Source organism: Thermobia domestica, chromosome 7, assembly GCF_964235325.1.
Source record: "Thermobia domestica chromosome 7, izTheDome1.hap1.1, whole genome shotgun sequence".
Classification (NCBI taxonomy): Eukaryota; Metazoa; Arthropoda; class Insecta; order Zygentoma; family Lepismatidae; genus Thermobia; species Thermobia domestica.
This window is the reverse complement of record NC_137460.1, coordinates 300,761,523-300,782,810: the sequence shown is the minus strand read 5'-3', so window position 1 is coordinate 300,782,810 and position 21,288 is coordinate 300,761,523. Positions and strand designations below refer to the sequence as shown.

Sequence of the window (21,288 nt, the reverse complement as noted above, 5' to 3'; positions counted from 1 at the left end):
TAAAATGTGAAGTAAGAATTAGTATTAAATTTCTAAATTCTAATTTGAGATCTTTGTAGTGATTGAGGTATGAACTAATTAGGTAATTAAGTATTGTCGTAGTGTTCTAAATTAGTTTTTCTTACCATTGGCTTTGTGAGAATATAAGTTTCTGTAGTTTATAGAGCACATTACGAAATAATTTTTGCATTGTACTATTTTCTAGATTTTTTTTTTTTTTTTTTTTTTTTTGGTATTTTTATACATGTTTGCGAGAAATCGTAGGATATTTTGAAAAATCGACTTACAAGAAGAGTCGGGTAGCGATTTATTTACATAAGTGGAGGACTGTCTGTAATAATAAGAATTTTTTAACGTATGTAACAGTAGAATTTATGCTGTTGTAATTTATATGCAAGGAACCCACAAGCTAAGACTATTTCGAACTCGTATTTGTTAAAATTCTTTTACCGTATTTGCTCGAATATAGCCCGCACTTTTACCCTACATTTTGGCTTGAAAAATCATGGTGCGGCTTATAATTGAGATTTTCCCACTCAGTTCATAAATCGTCAGTTTCAAAATGACTTATACACGTATTATTTTCCAGTCTTCAATTTGAATTATTTCAGTTCTAACATCATATCCACACTTCCTGTTTTAATCTTCAAAATCAAGCAAATCTTTCTCCACATCTGGATATTTGTACTTTTGCCTTTGAAATGAGCACCGACTTCTCAAACTATTTAAGAGTCCCTCTTCTTCTGCACACCACCGACGGACGTCTTTTTCATCAATATCAAATCTTCGTCCAGCTTCCCGCTTTCCGTGTTCCTTTGCACAGCTGATAACTTGAAGCTAAAATTTTGTTGTGCAACAAGTATGCTCCTTTCCCTTCGTCATTCACAAACCAACTTTGAACTTCGTTATGCTGTCGCTTAGTCATGTCACCAGACCTCCCAATGTGGAAAACCTGTCCGGTTGGTGATGAGTTGAAGAAGGGGAAGGAGAGAGGTGTAACTTAAAGTAATGTCTGATTGTACTTTGTCATAAAAATAGTAGTACGGCCTATATTCGAGATTTACTTTTTTCTATAATCTCGTCTTAAAAGTTTAGGAGCGGCCTATGTTCGCACAAGTACGGCACTTCAATAGCGAGCACTAGGAACAGGAGTAGCACGTAAAGTTATTTGAATATTTATCCTACTCGTGTATCAAATTGTCATGTTCTTACGAGTTACAATCAGATCGGCTTAGGAAGGATCCAATTGTAAAGGTATGAAGATAGCTTGGTTCGTAGTCTTTAGCATGAGGACTCTAAATGGTGGCAACACTGTGAGAAATCATAAACTGATTGAAGCGAAATAGCATGTGGCATATATGGGAACATGACGACATAATCTATTCTGTAAAGGAGAGAAAGAGTATTTTGTACTTGGTACCATTATTTGGTACTTCCCTTATGGCCACAACCATGAGTTTGTTATGCCCGGTCATCGATTGTCCAACGTTTCTCTTCGCATTGAAGATGCTTCCGATGATGAGGATGTTTCTGATTGAGTTTCATAAACTAAAGTGCCACGTCGAACTTAATCTCGATGCTAGCCATCTCGTGACATCCCACGCCTTTGGAAGGCGATATCTCAGGAACGGTGCATCTGACGACTCTGGTTCCTTCACAGGCGTGTTCTGCGCATCGGAAGCTTTCGATTGCAGTCACGTTCGGCCAAATTCATGGGGAGATGAAATTGGGGCTAAACTTCTCACTCTTTATGCAAATTGTTGATCTGTTAAAGTGTAAGAAAAGCCAGTAGGATAATTTGCTTACATTACCAACGAGGGATGTAATCAGATTCGGGATTCAGATCTGAGCTACGAAAGTATGCAGTTTTCTAGATCCCACTCGATATAATCTGCGAAGAATTAGTCTTCGAGTGATGATGATCGAATAACGGTTATCCAATCCACTCCATGTTAACATTTGTGAGCCTACTATCCGATTCCATGTTCCCAGTTTGTGTTGGTTCTATATTCCACGTGAATAGAACTTTTTTGAGTGTTGGTTGTAGATGGTTATAAAAATCAACCTATCGATTTATATCACATCCATTCTTTGATGCTTTAAATGCCATTGTGAGCAAATAATGTAATCCAAGAAAATTGTGTGCAGTTAGAATTTGGAAAAGAATAATGAAATAGGAAAAACTCAGATTTCTATATCGCAGCAGGAAGAACAAAAGACATAGTGAACAGATTTTGTGCATCTTCAAACAGGATTTGGTCTCGGCTTGTATTTCGTGAAATATTGACAAAGCACTTTCTGGTGTACATGAGCAGTCCTTACGCGCTTAGGATAACCTTTTCTTTCGCTTAACATTATGGCGCTTTTTTTTTTTTTTTTTTTTTTTTTTTTTTTTCAAAGCGGGAAAAAGATTTTTCCAGATCATTATATAGGTAATACCAACGAGGGTCTTTCAGCAGTAGGACTCTATAGTTTGGAAACAAGGTTTTTTGTTTTTCTAATATCTAACTCTGTCACCACTATTTTATGCATAATTCTTGTCGTTTCTTTAAACTTGCATTATATCGACAGTGAGCGTAGGAATTGGCTTACAGGCTGGCCAACGTAAATTCTTAAAGCAAGTAATCTCATACATATTTTTATAAATTAAATTTGAATGGAAAGAATCGTTGAAATATGAAATTTTATGGAACATCAAAATGGACACCATTTATAACAACTACAAAATAGAGACATGACATGCATTTTTCGATATTGCTCTTTAGTAAGTCTTCCTTCCCTTCCCCCCTAATGTTCCAAATTTCTGCATTAGCTTTGCACATGTTTTGAAGAAATCGAAAATTATATTCCTCCAGGAATCATATAGGAGAGCCGTTCAATAAATACCCTGTCCATTGAATCTTTCAGGTTTCGTTGGAGTACAATCCTGAAAACGTGCTTTGCATTCGTTATGGACTGTTTCAGGGGTAAAAGTGGATCTGAAAAGATAGGGGGATGTCACACCGTCTCCCTTGTCTATCTTTGCCCATTGTAATTTTGGGGTAACGCCATCGATATTTTATGGAAGTGGGGGGGAGGACGTCCCCCCGCGTTGCCCCACACTTTTAGCCCTGCTAAGTTTCATACCATATGTTACGTGACGTGTCAACTCATTCGCCAAGAAAGGGGCCGCGGTGGCTGAGTGGTAGAGCGTTCACCTCTGGTGCTTGAGGTCCCGGGTTCGATCCCAGCCTCCGCCAAGTGAACTTTGTGGTGGACAAACACCGTGTGCGTGGGTTTTCTCGGGGTTCTCCCGTTTCCTCCTACTTTCTTCATTCCACCACTTCATTCATTACTCATCATCACCGTCTCCTTTAGCCTAATCGGCATAACCGTGGGACGTAAAACTCAACGATTTCATTTCATTTCATTTCATTCGCCAAGAACGTTAGATGATGTGTTCAGTTGTAACTTCAACACTTACCTCAATAAAGAGTGACGATAAAAACTCGATTTTTTAAAATATATTTCACTTTAAGAGGAAGTTGATTTCCTAGAAATCAAAAAATATAAATTTTTATTTCGAAGATTTCCTTTATTTAAAGCATCTATCGAAGCTTTCCTTTATTTAGTTTTTTTGCAAAGAGTGAAAAACAGTGAGACTCCAAACTATCCTATGCACAAGTATAGAAAGTCTTAAGAAAGAGTTCCGTCTGTCCACAGCTATATATATATATATATATATATATATATATATATAAAAGGTGCAAGCTATGAATTCCGTACGTTACGAATACGTTCTATCTGCCTTAATAAGCTATTCAACCGGAAGTCCTAGGAATCTACCATCTCCGGTTTCAGTATTGATCACCGTAGAGCAAAAGCTGTAAGACAGTGCGAGAAATTGTTTGAAATACAGGGTTATTACAAATGATTGACCCGATTTAAAAAATTCACTGTAATTCTATTATTGGACATATTGTTACAAAACTTGAAGACGTATTGAAAAACTCCAAAAGTTTTGTTTTTAGTGACATTCACAAAAAATGTTGCTTCATCAGTGAAGATGAGTTTCTCACAGAACCCATCTTCTTCCGTAAGCTGTTGAATCTGTGCTGAAAATTGAAAGTCTCTGACTTTGTCATCAGGCGTCAGGACTTCTGCCAATTGCAAATAGTAAGGCTTTTGCTTCAATCATTTCCGTAAGATCTTCCAAACGATAGGTTGTGAAATGTTCAGCTGTCTGCGAGCTCTGTTCGTCAATTTCTGTGGGCTACACGCAAAACTCGCTCGCACGTGCTGAACCATTTCTCACTGTAAACCGACCAGTTGGTTTTCCCTAACAAAGGCATCCTGAAGCTGTAAACTATGCATACCATCGCCGAATGGACTTATCAGTTGGTCGAGCACAACATAAGCTTTCTCTGCTCCAGTCGCCATCTTGAATAAATGCTCACTGCTGCACTCTCGTAGGAGAAATCAAAATCGAATAAAAAAACATTTTCAATACGTCTGGAAGATTTTGTGACAATAGGTTCAATAATAAAGCTACAGTGAATTTATGAAATCGGGTCAACCATTTGTAATAACTCTGTATGGATTCAACGTACATACGTAGAGTACTCTTATAAACAAATAGGAATAAAGTTTGATCTACTAAAAAATGAAAAGATGCCCTTACTTTTTGTGAATACTTTTGGCCACCTTATGTTTTTGTTTGGTGGTAAACTAATAATTGCAGACGTGAGAGAGCGTACACTTAGAAATAGCATGTACTATATCTCCTTTGTAGAGACCCTAACTTGTGGATGGTGAAATGTCGCATTGGCGAAGAGAAGAGCACGGTGCTTCTGCTGATGAGAAAGTTCATCGCCTACCAGTTCTCCAATGAGCCTCTGCAGATCAAGTCTGTGGTGGCTCCGGAGGGAGTCAAAGGTTACATCTACATCGAGGCATACAAGCAGACACACGTGAAACAGGCCATTCAGAACATTGGCAACCTGCGGATGGGCATTTGGTCGCAGCAGATGGTCCCCATCAAAGAAATGACGGATGTCCTCCGAGTGGTAAAGGAACAGGTTGGGCTGAAGCCAGGCCAGTGGGTGCGTCTCAAGCGAGGTAAGTCTCATTGTAGTCGCTCGTAACAAAACGGTAGAGGCAGAAGCTTCCTCTTATTTAACATGTATATATCAGAGTATATTTTAGTAGCAGATTAGAAGGGTTAAGTCTATTTACTCTGCAGATCATATGACTTTTATAGTGGTCTGAAACGAAAATTAACTGAATGATGAAAATGGGGGAGATTTCTGTATAGATAATTAAGCAGGGATGATTGACTGAAGGGAGTTGTGTGAACAGGGTGGGAAGTAGAAGAATTCGGTAGTTGTAGGGACTGAAGCATAGTAAACATCCAGCTTATGCCAATTCACAGTTACGTCATAAATATCCAAAATTCCTATTACTAGAATGTATGAATTCTACAAGATGAATATACAAGATGATTCAAAGAAACGGGAAATTTTGAAATTTGTGTTGGCAACAGTGAGAATTTGGTAACACTGAATAACGTACGCCAGCCTGTCAACAACATCCTGTCATTTAGTTATCGTGAATGCTTGGAGTGGCCCAATACTTTCGCGATCAGAGCTTTTTATAAGAACAATGCCGATGTAAAGGGGTCATGTAGAGAATTCCGCCGTCATTTTAATTTAGGACGCCACGGGCACAAGAATCTATGGAGCTACACTAACGTCCATTGCACCGCAAACAAAGTTACTGTGTGGTGTGTTGTGTCTTCATACGGTGTGATGGGCTTTTATTATTTTGAAGACGAGAATGGCCATGTGATTAATTACATCGAATCGTTACCTCGTCATGCATGAAACCTTTGTTGTGCAACATCTGCAGAGATTTTCACATTATTGATACAGCGTGGTTTCAACAAGAAGGATCAACGTCCTACACAGCACGAATATCGATGGCTGCTGTACACCAATTGATTGGGGAACGTGTAAAATGGTGACATTCAATGGCTTCCCAGATCCCCTGATTTGTAAGCTTGTGATTTCTTTTTGTGTATTCTAAAATGGCATTATTTTTACTATTAAATGAAATAAGAAAAATAATTAAAAAAAAATTTGTTTCTATGAAATTATTTAATCTTCACATTTCCCGATTTTTTGAATCACCCTGTATTTGGGACTTTGACATCCCTTGCAGTATGGAACAATTTACGTATTTTTTAAAATACTTTCGTAGTTAATATTCAAGTAAGTACTATTGCATGATGTTTCCTCTATAAAATAATATTGTATACGTACTCGTATAATAATAAATATTGTAGTAATACGTAAGGAACTTACAAATTCTACTTACGTAAAGGTTTACATGACGTATTAGTTATGTAAGTCGGTGGGTAACTGTAGTTATTAGTGAAGGCCTGAAATGGGAACAGGAAATACAAACAAGGCTAGCAGTGATGTAAGAAGTTTTAGATAGAACGAAAGCATCTTTTGTGAGTACTGAAATAAAAAATAATAAAGACTGATTGCAAGAATGGTTGTTCACAGTTGAAATAAGAGATTACGAACTCACCATTCAAATTAGCAAGGGGCTGTGGTGGCTCAGTGTAGAGCGTTCACCTCTGGTGCGTAGGGTCCTTGGTTCGATCCCAGCTCGCGCCAGGTCATCTTTGGGGTGGACAAACACCGTGTGCTTGGGTTCTCCCATTTCGTCCCACTTTCTTCATTGCACCATTTTATTCATTTCTTGTCATTACCGTCTCCTTTAGCCTAGCCTGCATAACTATGGGACGTAAAACTTAGATTTCATTTCATTTTCTTACGCCACGCTGTTGTTCCTTAGTAAAGTAGCAAATACTGTGCGTAGTATTTAAGTGTGGTAGCGTAAATAGCGAGTAGTTGAAATGTTCTTGAAGAAAATATTCTATTTTTCTTTGTGTTTTTGTTTTTTTGATTTTGATGTTCTTTTGTAGAAGAGAATAAGTTAGAATTTTATCTTTATTTATGTTCAGGTAGAGGATCGTAATGCTGACGTGCTAGTCAACGATGAAAACTTCATGAAAATCTTCTATAATCATTTCTATCAGGTTGAAATTCTTAAAATGATCTAAAATGCTGTAAATTACTTGAATTATTTGATTTTGAAATCTTAAGTAAAATTGGATAAACAACCGAATATATATATATATATATATATATATATATATATATATATATATATATATATATATATATATATATATATATATATATATATATATATATATTTGTATACGAATGGGATAAAATATTATCAAAAGATTTTTTTTGGACTGTTTAATGTTTGATTTAATTTGCGATAAGTGAATATGCAGTGTAGAGAAACGGTTTTTAGTGACGAATACCTGGATTTTGTGTATACTTTATGAAACTATTTTTGTTTCGTAGGTGTATATAAGGATGACATCGCTCAAGTGGATTACGTGGATCTTGCTCAAAACCAGGTTCATCTGAAGTTGCTGCCGAGGATTGACTACACACGGCCTCGAGGGGCGCTGCGGACGTCACAAACGGTAAGTGCGAGTTTTTTGTCAATGTCTTTTTTAACATATCGTCTTCTAATAACAAACTGATTCTCTCACCGACGATAACGACATATTTAGACTGAAAAAAGAACAAGATGTATTTTATTAAACAAAACACTGGTTACTTACCAATAAATCCTCCGCGGGAGAACTAAATATACTCCAAACGTATCGGAGCAATAAGGTAGTTCTGTCTTCTGTGGTGAGGGAACAAGGACAAAAACGGATAAGAGAAATATGGTATGAAAAAGAATACATACCACCATTAAAAGTTATTTAGTTGGTCCACTAAATAGGTCAGGCATTTATTGTGCTCAATATGAATGTGACTCTTCATATATAGGTCAAACTAAATACAATATTAACATTCGAATTAAAAACACATTAGACAATTGCAAAAATTACAAGAGAAGGGTTTGTCGGGATGGCATTTTTTTTTTTTTTAATCGTTCTTTATTCGTAAATGTAAACCGGCGTTAAATCTGGATTTTGACAACATTGATAACATCTGGGTACGTACCTTTGCTGTATATTTTGGATCTGGCAATAGTAACGTAACATAGACACCGCACTATCTTCAAGCTCATGGTTTTAGTATCCATCTCTCACGTTATATTTATTTGATGGTATGTATTCCTTTTTCCAAACCATATTTTTCTCATCCATTTTTATCCCTGTGACTTTACCACAACACGGAACTACCATATTGTTCCGATATGTTTGAAGAATATTTAGTTTCGCTACGGAAAGATATATTGATAGATAGCCAATTTTTTGTTAATCTGTAGTAACCCAGTTACTCAACTTGATCTTGGGTGGGTTAAGATTACGTTATTTTCTTAACCCACCCAAGACGCTAAAAAGTACAGGTAGTATATCCCGACACTCAAATGTCAATGACATTATAATGAGAGCACTCATTTCAGCAGGTATACCGGCAATAAGGGAGCCAAATAGATATAGTACAACGGATGGTAAAAGACCAGATGGGATGATGACCTTAATACCTTGGAAGAGAGGCACATCATTTATTTGGGATTTTACATGCACAGATACTTTCGCTCCTTCCAACCTTCCTTTCTCCTCACTCCAAGCGGGCAATGTAGCCAGTCGAAGGAAACAGAAAAAAGAAAATACAGTAACCTAACAGAGAAGTACCAATTTGTGCCCATTGCCATTGAATCTAGTGGATCCTGGGGCAAAGAAGGCCTCAGCTTTATAAACGAAGTAGATAAACACATCACTAAAGTATCTGGTGATGATAGAGCAAGCACCTTCCTAATTCAGAGAATAAGTATGGCAGTGCAAAGAGGTAATGTAACCTCTATATTAGGAACCATACCACCAAGTAAAGAGCTAGAGGAGATTTTTCTTCTTTAAAACACCTTTCTTTATGTTATCTGATTTTTTTATGCTAGAAGAAGAAATTTGATTTTGTATATAAAGTTATCTCTACTATGTGATTTGCTTTAGGATTGTTCTGTTTCTGTACATGTTATTTATTCTAGTAATTGTTAAATTAAATATTTTCTTTGTTTTTTTTTTTTCTGATTTCTTAAATTACTCTGTTATCCATTTTCATGAATAATATTGGAAACTAATTTTTCTTATAATATGTTTTGTGTTTATTATTAGGACAATGACTTGAAGCGAAAGAAGAAACGTCGCCCTCCTGCGAAACCTTTCGACCCCGAGGCCATCCGAGCGATCGGAGGGGAAGTCACCAGCGATGGAGACTTCCTCATCTTCGAGGGAAACAGATATTCCAGGAAGGGCTTCCTCTACAAGAACTTTACTATGAGTGCCATTATTGCAGAAGGTACTTTATTATTTCCCCTTATGTAAGTTTTGGATTGTGTCGTTAAGGTCAATACATATATCAGTGTTTTATTTAAGTGGTACCACAATGTAGTTTGCTACGCGAAGTCATAGAATACGATGCAGACGATAAATAGAATATCAAAATTCGATACTTCTTTCACATTTGATGGAAATGGTGTAAAAGCCTTTTGAGACTTGTCATTCTGACAGATTTTTTTTCTGGTTTTTCCTCATTCGCACCAGGCAAATGCCAAAATAGTATCCAACATAAAAGGTTCCAGGCAACTTCCTTCACTATTTCGGATAGTGCGATCGCCGAAGGACGTTATCCCTTAGACGTGATGGGCTTAAAAGCTCATATGTACCGGTGATGCCTAGAAATACAATTTCAATGCTAATTGATTCATCTTCCTTGAGAACTGCTATCTTTCTTTCTTGCATGTAGTTAGTGTTGGGTGATAAATGTTCTGTCGAAAACGGACGGTTCCCTTTAGGTGCCATTTCGCATCACCACTGTCTTCCCACTTCAACACACGCCTTCGTTCTGTCCTGACGTACTGCAGATGATCCTCTAACACATCACTAACAACGGCTAAGTAGTGAACACATTCTGAGTGTTACCACTTCACCAGTGATGCCTATGCTTCCCCCAGCAAGGCTTGAGTGCAATCCCTAAAATAAATCATTCTCCCGAAATGTGCCTTTCCTCTCCAAATTTACCTTTTCCAGTTTCTTCGTAGCGTTTTCAAATATTCTCATGGGCATATCCTGCGGATTCCCCCTCCGTCTCACATCTTACGTATTGGAAACTACAACTGTTGTCATTATTTTGATCATAGTATGAATATAAAGAGCTATTTTTAGACTGATTTTGGCGCAGCAAGCTGGGAAGCGAATTGAAATTTGAATAGGAATTTTTAAACCTGTAACATTTGAACATTTCCGGCAGCGAAGCAAAATATTAATATTACAGATTGTGTAAGCTAGTAGTTGGATTTCAATGTGTACATATAGAACTATTTATAAAAGTCTTGAATCCATAATATTGTCAAGAAATGGGAAATCGGCATTACTCAGTCCACGAAATGAACTTCCAGATTTATGACGAAAATACAGTTTTACACAAATGTTCGTTTTCTAATTCATATTGTAAGCAAATGGCACGCAAATCCAGTGAATTTTTTCACTTTTTTACTTTAGAGCGATGATAGAAGGAAAGAAAGTACGGTGACTGTGAAAACAATCGAATTCCACATTTCAGCAGATTCACACGTACTGCAGATACACATGTAGAGCAGCAGATAGCCCATACGTGGTGGAAAAGAAGGTTCTTGAATGTTGGACTGTCCGTTCATTCTTCCCGATGTATCAGTGGTAAAGCGTTCATCTGTCGTGCGTGGTGTCCTTGGTTCGATCCCAGCTCGCGGCAAGTGAGCTTTGTGGTAGACAAACACCGTGTGCTTGGATTTTCTCTGAGTTCTCCCGTTTTCTCCTACTTTCTTGATTCCACAATTTCATATATTTCTCAATAGGACCATCTCCTTTAGCCAAGCCGGCATAAGCGTGGGACGAAACTCAAAGACTTCTTCCCAATGTATGTACACTCGCCTAGAAGCGATACTGTTGTCAACGTATCCGCACCAAATTTTAAAGCAAAGGTTTTTATAAGATTTCTTAAGTTTACTGGATGTTGAAAATTAGAAAAACATGGCTCTAACGATTTTGTTACATTGCATTAATAACCCTATACAAAGGTGTAATTTCTGTGGAAAAAATCTAAAAGTAGTTTATACGTGGAAGTGAGCTTTTTCCGAACGATTTTTGATGTTCACTTCATAAATAAATGTTTCATTAATGACTCTACAAAATGAGATAAATACTTTTTTCATGAAAAGAATCCAGTGTCTTAATTTATAAAAACAAATCAGGCAATCGCCTTGCGTAAATCAGTCGGAAAGAAAGAAAGAAAGATAAAAATAGAAGATTACTCTTCAGACTGAGTTTCTTCTCTTTGCTTCTGACAATTTCCTCAAATACTACTCTGTGGGATTTTATTGGTATTTCAGAAACAAATATTTCAAATCCATTGAGATGTTTCATTTACAGATGCACTAAAGTGTGAAACTGATCTCACTGTCATTGGTTCTATGACCAGTTCCTATATTATTATGCCTGGTACGTAGTGGGCTGATTTCTTGACATTAAAAACCTAAGATTCACCTAAATGAAAAGATCGGGTTTTTAATGGAACCAGTTACCGAATTTCTACTCTCGTATATGTGAGATTGAGAGAGGACCGACCTGAAAGGAAGTAAAAACAACGATAAACTTTTTTTTTTTCTAAATCTCAGAAATAACTCTTAGGTAATATATAATGATCATACATGTACTGCATTTTTGCATTTTTATACTAAATTTTTCGTTTGTATCGCATTTCTATGATTGTGAGCAAATTGCGATAAGATACTGCTTTTGGAAAAAAAAAAAAATGCTAATAGCAGTTCTTAAATTTTGTATAGCAGTTTCAGCAGGAAAGGAAAATAGCTATTATTATTATGTATTTGACTGTTTTACGTAGACATATAGTTAAAATAAACAACTTTCGTATATTAGAAATTAGAAAAAAGTACAATAATAAAAAGCGAAGTAGTGAAGAAGCAGTAACAAAATAACAATTATATGAGGATTAGTGCAATAGTCATAAAAAAAGTTTCATTACGTTGACTGTGTAGTGGATTCTTTCGGAGGCTACTTCAAGGGACTCTTAACATACCACGGGTATATGTTTCTTCCCTGTATTCATAAGTGCAATACATGTAATCTGTAATGTCATACGTAGTTTGTGATGATGTGTTTTACAGTAAAACACATATGAAACATTTTCCCCCTCATTTTTCTCATGCTATATCCTGATGGTGATGTCTGTTCATCCAACTTCATACATGTAACGTTTACATATGGACTAACGTTCCATTTCCATGTTTCAAATTTTTTTATCCGTTACCATTTTCGAAAAAGAACTTTTGCCATGACTTTTGCGGTAACCCTCGTATATACTTTTAGAAATCATATTTTTGTTATTCTACAGTTATCTACGCTGGTTTTGAATGAGTCCATATGGAACTGTTTTTAAAGTCCTGAATCCGTAATGATGTAAAGAAACAGAAATTGGCGTTACGCAGTCAACGAAGTAAATCTTCATTATTGTGAGAAAAGCTTAATTTTATGTACATGCTCATTTTCTAACTATGTTGTAGCCAAAGGATATGCGGATGGAATTGATTACATTTTTTAAAAACGTTCTAAACGAAACACTAAGGATGTAACAAATATTTTTGGAAATAAGGTGTGTTCTTACGGGAGCTTAAAGCAACTGTGAAATGACTGAAGGGCAGAAAGGGGATGGTTGGCTTACATAGTTAGAAAATGTGTTGCTTCGATTGAAGTTCGTGGTCTTGTAGGACAGACAGTTGAGCTTAGCAAGCAAAACTCTTAATGATCCATTGTTGCGTTTTCGTTAGTGAATTCATCGTAAGAAGCTTTTAGGGGAATCTTCACTAAATGTTTTCTGTGTTAGATGTCCGGTTAAAGTGTCAGCTGAGTCATTTTAGAACATTATGTTATATATATAAATGTAATCAAAAAAGTTTACTAAAAAGGTAAAATAAAAATTTGCAGTTTTCTTCAAAAACGGCTCTAACGATTTTGTTTATATTTCATACAATAATATTTCATTAGCAATTCCACAGTGTGGTATAAGTAGTTTCTCCGGGAAAAATCGGGAACTTACTCTTAAAGGTAAATTTTACTTAGATGTTTTTTTTTTTTTTTTTTTTTTTTCAAAAACGACTTTTCAAAAACGGCAATTTGTTGATATTTCATTGATAAATATTTATTAATAACGTGAGAATATGACATGACTCATTTATTCTGAAAAAATCCACAAAGGGTAGTTTACTCTTTCGGGTGTGAGCTTTTTCTGGACGATTTTCTCAAAAGCGACTCAGATCATTTTGGTCGTACTTAATAAATAAATCTTTCATTCTGGCATAACTCATTGTCTTGAAAAAATCACAAGGGGTAGTTTACTCATAGGGTGATTTTTTTTTCGGTCGGTTTTCTCAAAAATGGCACAAATGATTTTGTCTATATTTCATAAATAAATACCTCATTAACATGAATGACAATATGGGATAACTGATTTGTCCTAAAAGAAAAAAAAAATCTACAAAGGTAGTTTACTTTTGTGATGGTGAGTTTTTTTGAGGGCGATTTTCTGGAAACGTTTCAGTCGATTTTGTTGATATTTTATTAATAACCTCACAATACGGCATCAGTCGTTTCTCATGAAATAATCCACAAGCAATAGTTCACTCGTGGGGGAAGTTTTTTTCCGAAACGATTCATGCGATTCCGTTCGTATGTCATGAATCAATATTTCGTTAATAACTTACAATGTTGCTTAAATCACTTTTTGTAAAAATATCTGCAAAGGGGGAATTTTCTTCAGACGAAGTTTCCAAATAACGTCTTATTATTTATTCGAATTTCACAAATAAATGTTTTATTAATAACTGCAGCATAACGTGATTTGTTTTTAAAAATTCGAACGGTGGTCTGTAGGTTGTGTTAATTTTCTACATCTTTGAAATCTGATAATCAAGGAAAATAGGAGGACAGAGCGTATGACGTGGCATGAAATGAAAGTAAGTAATGCTTGAACACTGGAATCTCTTTCCTATCATTTTGCTTGTTTTGTAGGAGTGAAGCCCATTCTGTCGGAGTTGGAGAAGTTCGAGGAGGCGCCCGAAGGTATTGACATAGAGTTGGCTCCTACGGCGTCGAAGGACGAGGTGACCCACAGCTTCTCCACAGGAGACAACGTCGAAGTGTGCGAAGGTGAATTGGTCAACTTGCAAGGAAAGATCTTGGCCATCGATGGAAATAAAATTACCGTCCTTCCCAAACACGAAGATTTGAAGGTAATAGACTTACGTCATTCTTCCTAGTGCATTGCGTTACGCGATTACTAATACAGCTTTTGTCTGTTTCCTTTTAATCGTATACGGTATTTATAGAGGTAGTTCATGCGGATCGTAGTGACCATTACTAGCTTCAGATTTTGTTGTTTCAGTTTTGATTAAAATAATGTATTTTCTTAAAGACGTCAGGTATTTTAGGTTTGTTTATTCTTTTAGTGTTTGGGCATTTATAGCTTTACTTCAGTCTCGTGTGTGAAGTTGTAGAGAGAAATACTTTCTGTTTGCCATAAATACAAATAATGAATTGTTTTAGAACTAAAATCTTACATAAAAATTCTGCCATACCAATGTATCTCTGGCGATATTAGTATTATAGCTGAGTACTTGTCACAGAAACTGATAACATGAACTGGAAATTTTACAGGAACCGCTGGAGTTCCAGGCGTCTGAATTGCGAAAGCACTTCCGCATGGGTGACCACGTGAAGGTGATTCACGGAAGATACGAAGGTGATACAGGACTGATCGTCCGAGTGGAGGAAAACCGTGTCGTCCTTTTCTCTGATCTCACGATGCATGAGTTAGAAGTATTGCCGAGGGACTTACAGCTCTGCTCCGACATGGCTACGGGCGTAGACTCCCTCGGCCAGTTCCAGTGGGGTGATCTTGTTCAAATCGAGTAAGTTTATTTATTTCAGAGTAGATAGAAGGCTCTGTTTGAAAATCCTTTTGAAGCATTTTCTGATGGAACCATTGTACTGTCGATCACTGATGGTTTGGTTGTAATGAAAGTTTTCAAGGCTTTTCAGATGAAGCTGTATGTTCGTGACTTTTGAACATTGCACAATATTTCAGCTTTACTTAGAACAAATGTATCCCGAAACGGACATTGAAGACTTACTGTTTACCAGAAAATAGTCAAAACATTATCACACAATAATCATTGCATTGAGATAAAAAACAATTGAACAACTAAGAAAGAACATGCAGTTGGAGAGTTATTCTTTAACTCGCACTGCTTCTTCTTTCATCGAATGAAGCGTTAGGACTTAGCTTATAATTATTTTATTTATTTCTTTATTTAATAGTTTTTTGTGTTGTGGGATAGTGTGGCTGTGTAATGGTACTGTGAGGTACCAACAGCTCAATGGTTAGGTTTAATGTGCCTAGCTGTAATATAGTTGCAGGAACCGGCTTATAATGATAAATTCTCCTTTCGATAATTAACAATTTATTATAACAAACAAAAACTGAATTCTACAAGAGTTAAATATGAAACAATTAACATTAAATACAAATATATCGAAAGGGATTAGCGAAATCTTTGCTGGATCAATTTTACCGTGTATACGTTGCACGTGGTGAATTTATTACGATCTAATTTCCAATAGTAAATTTTGAGGAGGTTATTCCGAAAATACAATTTAACATTACAAACTAATCTCACTACTATGATTGATAGGCAATCAGTAATTAGCCTTATGTTGAAACAATAAGAAATATAAAGTAACAAATTACTACAAAAAAAAAAAGGGTAAAATAAAAACTACAATAGAAATAAATTTCTACATACGGTAAACTCCTGATTCTCTATCTACCATTTACAAACCAAAACGTTATATTTTTTCCTCCATTATACGTAAATCACCGCAACTGATTTCCAACAAAAATTTGACTTCCTTTCACTATGATATTACCTTCCATACTGTAAGGAGTTCTATGCTGCAATATTTTACGTAACTGTCCATAGATGGCAGCACAAAATAGAGCATTAATTACAAATACAAGGAAACCTGACATCTATCATGAGTTTTTGAACTTCAAAGATAATGTTCATTTCTCTATATCGAGATGAAAACCTTTTTTTTTTTTTTTTTTTTTTTTTGAACATCACTGTTACATATATCGCCCTGCTCGGGTCAAAAAATTTCTAAACAGGATATTAAATGTTCAAAAAAAATAAACTATTATACTTGATTGAGTTTCGGAAGAATCACACATGCACAATAAATTGTTTCGAACTCACCACCATGTAGTTCCAACTATCTTACTTGATCGTGACAAAGTTCGGGCCCACCAGATTCAGAACACACCATTGGCTGGAGCTTCGATTCACAACCTTAAATGCTGTAGCATAGAAGTTGTTGATTGGTAGCATGGATGATTTCCTGGCTTAACTCGCTTAGAAGTCAGATTTCCCATACAAATGACAGGTACCATTTCCAAATCCCTTTTCAGACGTTGTGACAAACGACGACAGAAACAGATACTCCGGACATCTCGGACATTTAGGACATTTGGCACATCCTGCAGGAATACAAATACAAACACACAGTATACAAATATAACAAATATGAGTCATACACTAACTACGTATTTTACCTTTAAATAGTTCTGTACAATATCTTTATGAAATGAACGTCAATACTAATTCATACTACATTACTTCATGAAGTTATCGTTTACAAGCAATGAAAGTAAGTTATGACACAGTTCTTCGAGGATAATATTTCTTAACAAATGAAACATGCCGTTTAATCTTTACATTATTATCCTTCATTGACATTAACCATACGGTATTTGGTGTCGGATAAGAAAGGATCTGGTAAGGACCATCATATATCTCTGACATACGAGGCATAACCCTTTTTTCAATAGATGCCTTCAAGACCTTCTTAACTAATACCTGTTCACCTACAGGTAAAGTAATAGGAACATGTTTCTTATTGTAAATCACTTCCTTTCTCTTCCACGCCTTTTCTATATTATTCACTATCGTGGAAGTTACTTGTTCCTTATTTTGAGAACTGTCTAATATACCTAGGTCTACAATCCAACGGATATCTAATGGATTTAATAAATGACGACCAAGGAAAATCTCTGCTGGCGTTTTCCTAGTCTCAGCATTCTCGCTGGCATTTAAGGTATATTGGACCTTGTAAATATGATCGGCCCACTTCGTCTGATTTTTGCTAATATATGCTTTCAAAACCAGCTTTATATTACGATTTTGACGTTCCGTACGGTTGCTAGACGGTGAGTAAGGTGCCGTACAAATGTTCTGAATACCGAGACTGAATAAATAATGCTTAAAGTAATCTGAAGCGAAATAAGACGCATTGTCATGCAAAAGCTTATGACAATAGCCGTACATATAAAAGATCTTATCAAGCTTCTTACATATTATTTTAGAAGTTACAGTTCTCAACGGTTCAATAATTACGAACCGACTATAGGCATCTGTTACTACAAGTATGTATTTGAATCCATTACTAGGTAACCATGGACCAGCTATGTCTACGTGATAGCAGCTATTCGCGAAAGAATCCTTCTCAGAATAATATTTACCGTATAAAGGGCGATTTCTGTCCTTTATACGTTGACAGGTCTCACAACTGCGAATATATTCGGACACCTGGCGGTACATATCGTTCCACGTAAATCGGGAAGCTAGCTTACTATAAGTGCGGGCTCGCCCAGCGTGTCCCCCTCCCACTATCTCATCGTGGAAGAATTTAATCACGGAATATTGTAAGGATTCTGGTATTACAGCTCTCAGTCCACCATATACTTTCCCATACGTACGTTTTAACAATACATTATCTTTCAATAAATATGGTTCAACTTTCTTATTTTGTTCTAACTCGGCAATAATTTGTCTTAATTTAGGATCTTGCCTCTGCAAATCACCTAAAGGAGAATTAAACAAAGGTAATTTCCAAAAATTAACAAATGACAAATGAACTCTTTGCTTATTCACCTTATCAATTTCCTTAATCTCACTATCTGGTGGTTCAAAATCAACATAACTATACATTCGGCTGACAAAGTCTGCTAAAAAATTACTCCTAGACCGTACAAAAATTATATTAAAGTTATATTTACTTATTTTCTCTATTAAAGTTCCATATTTTTTCTGTCTCTTGTGATTCTTCAATATCCAGATTAAACTAGAGTTATCACAATAAACCGTGAACTTATTGTGTAAATACATATCAAATTTCTCTAACGCTAAGACTAAGCTTGTCATTTCCAAGGCGAAGATATTCTTGGACCAGTCAGATTCAGGAATAACTTTACTGAAGAAATATACTGGTCTCAAAAACCCAGAAGCATCATATTGTGATAAGATAGCGCTATAGCATCTGGAACTGGAATCAACGTGAATCACAAAGGGACTAGAAAAATCCGGAACTTTCAAAACAATATGGTTTACAATGGCTTCTTTGATCCTTTCCAATAATCGATCTTCTTCTTTACCCCACACAAAGGGAGTTTTATCACTCTTTAATTTATACAATGGACCAAGTAATTCAGCATAATCTTTTACAAATCGAAGATAATATCCTAGAAATCCCAATAATTTATTCAACGCTCTTCTATTCTTTGGGCGTGGTAAATTTCGAATTACCTTTACTCTATCCTCATCTATACTCATATTTCCGTCTGAAAATTCGTACCCCAAGATTTTAATTTTCCTTTTACATAATTTAATCTTATGTTTCGAGACAGTAACTCCATATTCTCGCAAACGTTGTAATACCTTCTCTAAAATTTCATTATGTTTCTCTATAGTGTCAGCATGAATTATTATATCGTCTGCAAAAATGTCTAAATATTCTCCCACTAAATCTCTTAACATTTTATGCATCAGACTCGCTAACACAAACCCGGAATTTACAAAACCCATCGGGATCCTTTTAAACATTAATAGACGAGTAGGAGTAGCAAAGGTAGTATAAATTCTAGAGTCTGGATGAAGGGATATTTGATAGAAGGCATTTTTTGCATCTAAACAACTAAAGATACGATGTTTCCCTATGTTTGCAATAGTCGAATCTATATGTGGAGCTGGAAACCCTGTTATAATCACGCGTTTATTGATTTGACCGTAATTTATCACTAATCTCCTAGAACCGTCGTTATTTGTAACCAAAAAGCAAGGGGAAATAAAGGGAGAACTCTCAACTTCAGTAACAATATCACGTTCTATCAAAGAATCTATAAATGAGTCTAATTCTCTAAGCTTATGCTTTGGAATTTGATACGGTTGTGTTATACAAGGACTATTATCAATAAGCTGTATTTTATGTTGATAACCACGTATCTCACCAAGTTCTTCATTGATTACATCATTATATTGCTGTAAGAGATTATTTACATAAGATATTAAGGAAGGAGAAAAAATATCATTAGTATTATGCACCGTACCTTGATCCATATTTGGTCCATCCTGATTTCTCTGGTCAAACTCATGTCGAACAGGATTTTCGACTGGAACACCAGCTGGACTCGTTTCATAAACCCCTACTGGACGTTGAACTGCGTTATGACGGCTGGTATGATACGCCCCTAAAGATGTACTGGAACACGCAGTAGACTTGTGGCCAACTTCTTGTGACACCCTCGGAATGGCTGGTCTTGACCGTGAAGTGCCTCCACAATCACATTCACCATGGAAGGTAGATGGTCGGGATGCAGAAGGTTGAAGCCTCACGTCTCCCTCTCTTTGGACCTCCAAACGACTATTAATAGGTGGGTTGGTGTAACTCGCCCCTAAGGAATGGTTAGAATCATCTGCACAAACCTCATCTCGATCTTCCGACGTTGATGGTTGTACCAAACTGGCCGCCGAAATCCGCCTCATGTGGTTGGTCCCTAAGAATTTTCCTCTGGATCGGTTCTTCTGCCGAGATGTAGTACTCATCGTAGTTCGTGGTACATTATGAATGCTGTTTTGGACACCCCTAGCTTCATTAGGTTGCTTTGAGGTAGACTGGACGACTTCCCTCTGGAACCGCCACTGACAAGACCGCCCCCGCGGTGGTCTTCTCGCTCCATTACTTCTCCTCACAGTGTCTTCGCCATAGTCAGGTTGATTCTCAAAATAATTACGCTGTCCACCATCCTCAAATTTCGATCCATATACAGGCCTAGGCCCCTGCACTTCCCCCACACCACTGGCGCCTAACGGTGCGGAGTCCACACAAGGAGACCTGCAATGAGAGTTCAAAGGCGACAGATCACTGAGAACAGGTGAACTATTGTTCCAATCACTTAAATTAACCAGTTGTTTTAGTTTTTGGAAAAATAAGGTTTTATTGGGAATGTCCAAATGCGCATGATTTTCACGCAGAAAATTTAAGCCTAATAATATTTTAAGCACGGGATGCTCAATCACACCAAACCAAGTCACGAACCGGGTCCCATGAACAAAAAACATTAACTGAACCATTTCACCAATGTGAACCGATTCATTGTTCATGACCACTACTCTGTGATTCACAGTTTTAGACGATGGCTTACACTTAGTACGTATTTTATCTAAAACCTTTCTCTCAACGAGATTCAAACTCGATCCAGTATCAATAATAGCGGGAAACATATCGTGACAAATAGATATCGGCATCTGGAGCAAACACGTACTCTCCTCATCACGTGATCCACAGTACATATTATCAGATTCTCTCTTGTTTTTATTTTTATGAGGACAAAAACGCCATGTATGTGATGACAATCCACAAGACGTACAAGCGCGCTGAATATTCTGATACTTATTTCTCCCCATTAATATCTTATTACACAAGTTTTGTTTACCTAGGATCTGGTAATATTCACTATCATATTGATAATTAAGCTCGTAACATTCCGCAAATTCCATGAGCTCCGCCCATGTCACCGGTAACTTAGTTAACAACATGGTATTTCTAATATCAGGTCTAACCAAATTCATTACTAATCGACAAAACTCGAGATCTTCCATTTCTTTACCTAAGATACGCAATACAGCACTCTTTTCAATAATGAAACCCACTAATGATTCATTCTCTGTCATTAAACGAAAAAATTTACTCTTATAAAATTCCAGACTAACAAGACGTGTTACAAATTTCTCAAAAATCCTTTCTACGATATAATCCCA

General features: G+C 36.3%; 1 protein-coding gene across 1 annotated transcript in view; it reads left to right on the top strand.

Annotated features, from left to right (window-relative positions):
• The window catches only part of Spt5 (Transcription elongation factor subunit Spt5), a 92,743-nt gene that overhangs the window by 27,444 nt on the left and 44,011 nt on the right, over window positions 1-21,288 (top strand). The window contains exons 6-10 of the mRNA XM_081766809.1: window positions 4,772-5,097; window positions 7,428-7,552; window positions 9,200-9,383; window positions 14,147-14,367; window positions 14,792-15,045. Coding sequence (XP_081622935.1) covers window positions 4,772-5,097; window positions 7,428-7,552; window positions 9,200-9,383; window positions 14,147-14,367; window positions 14,792-15,045 — 1,110 coding nt within the window. The remainder of the gene's footprint in view (window positions 1-4,771; window positions 5,098-7,427; window positions 7,553-9,199; window positions 9,384-14,146; window positions 14,368-14,791; window positions 15,046-21,288) is intronic.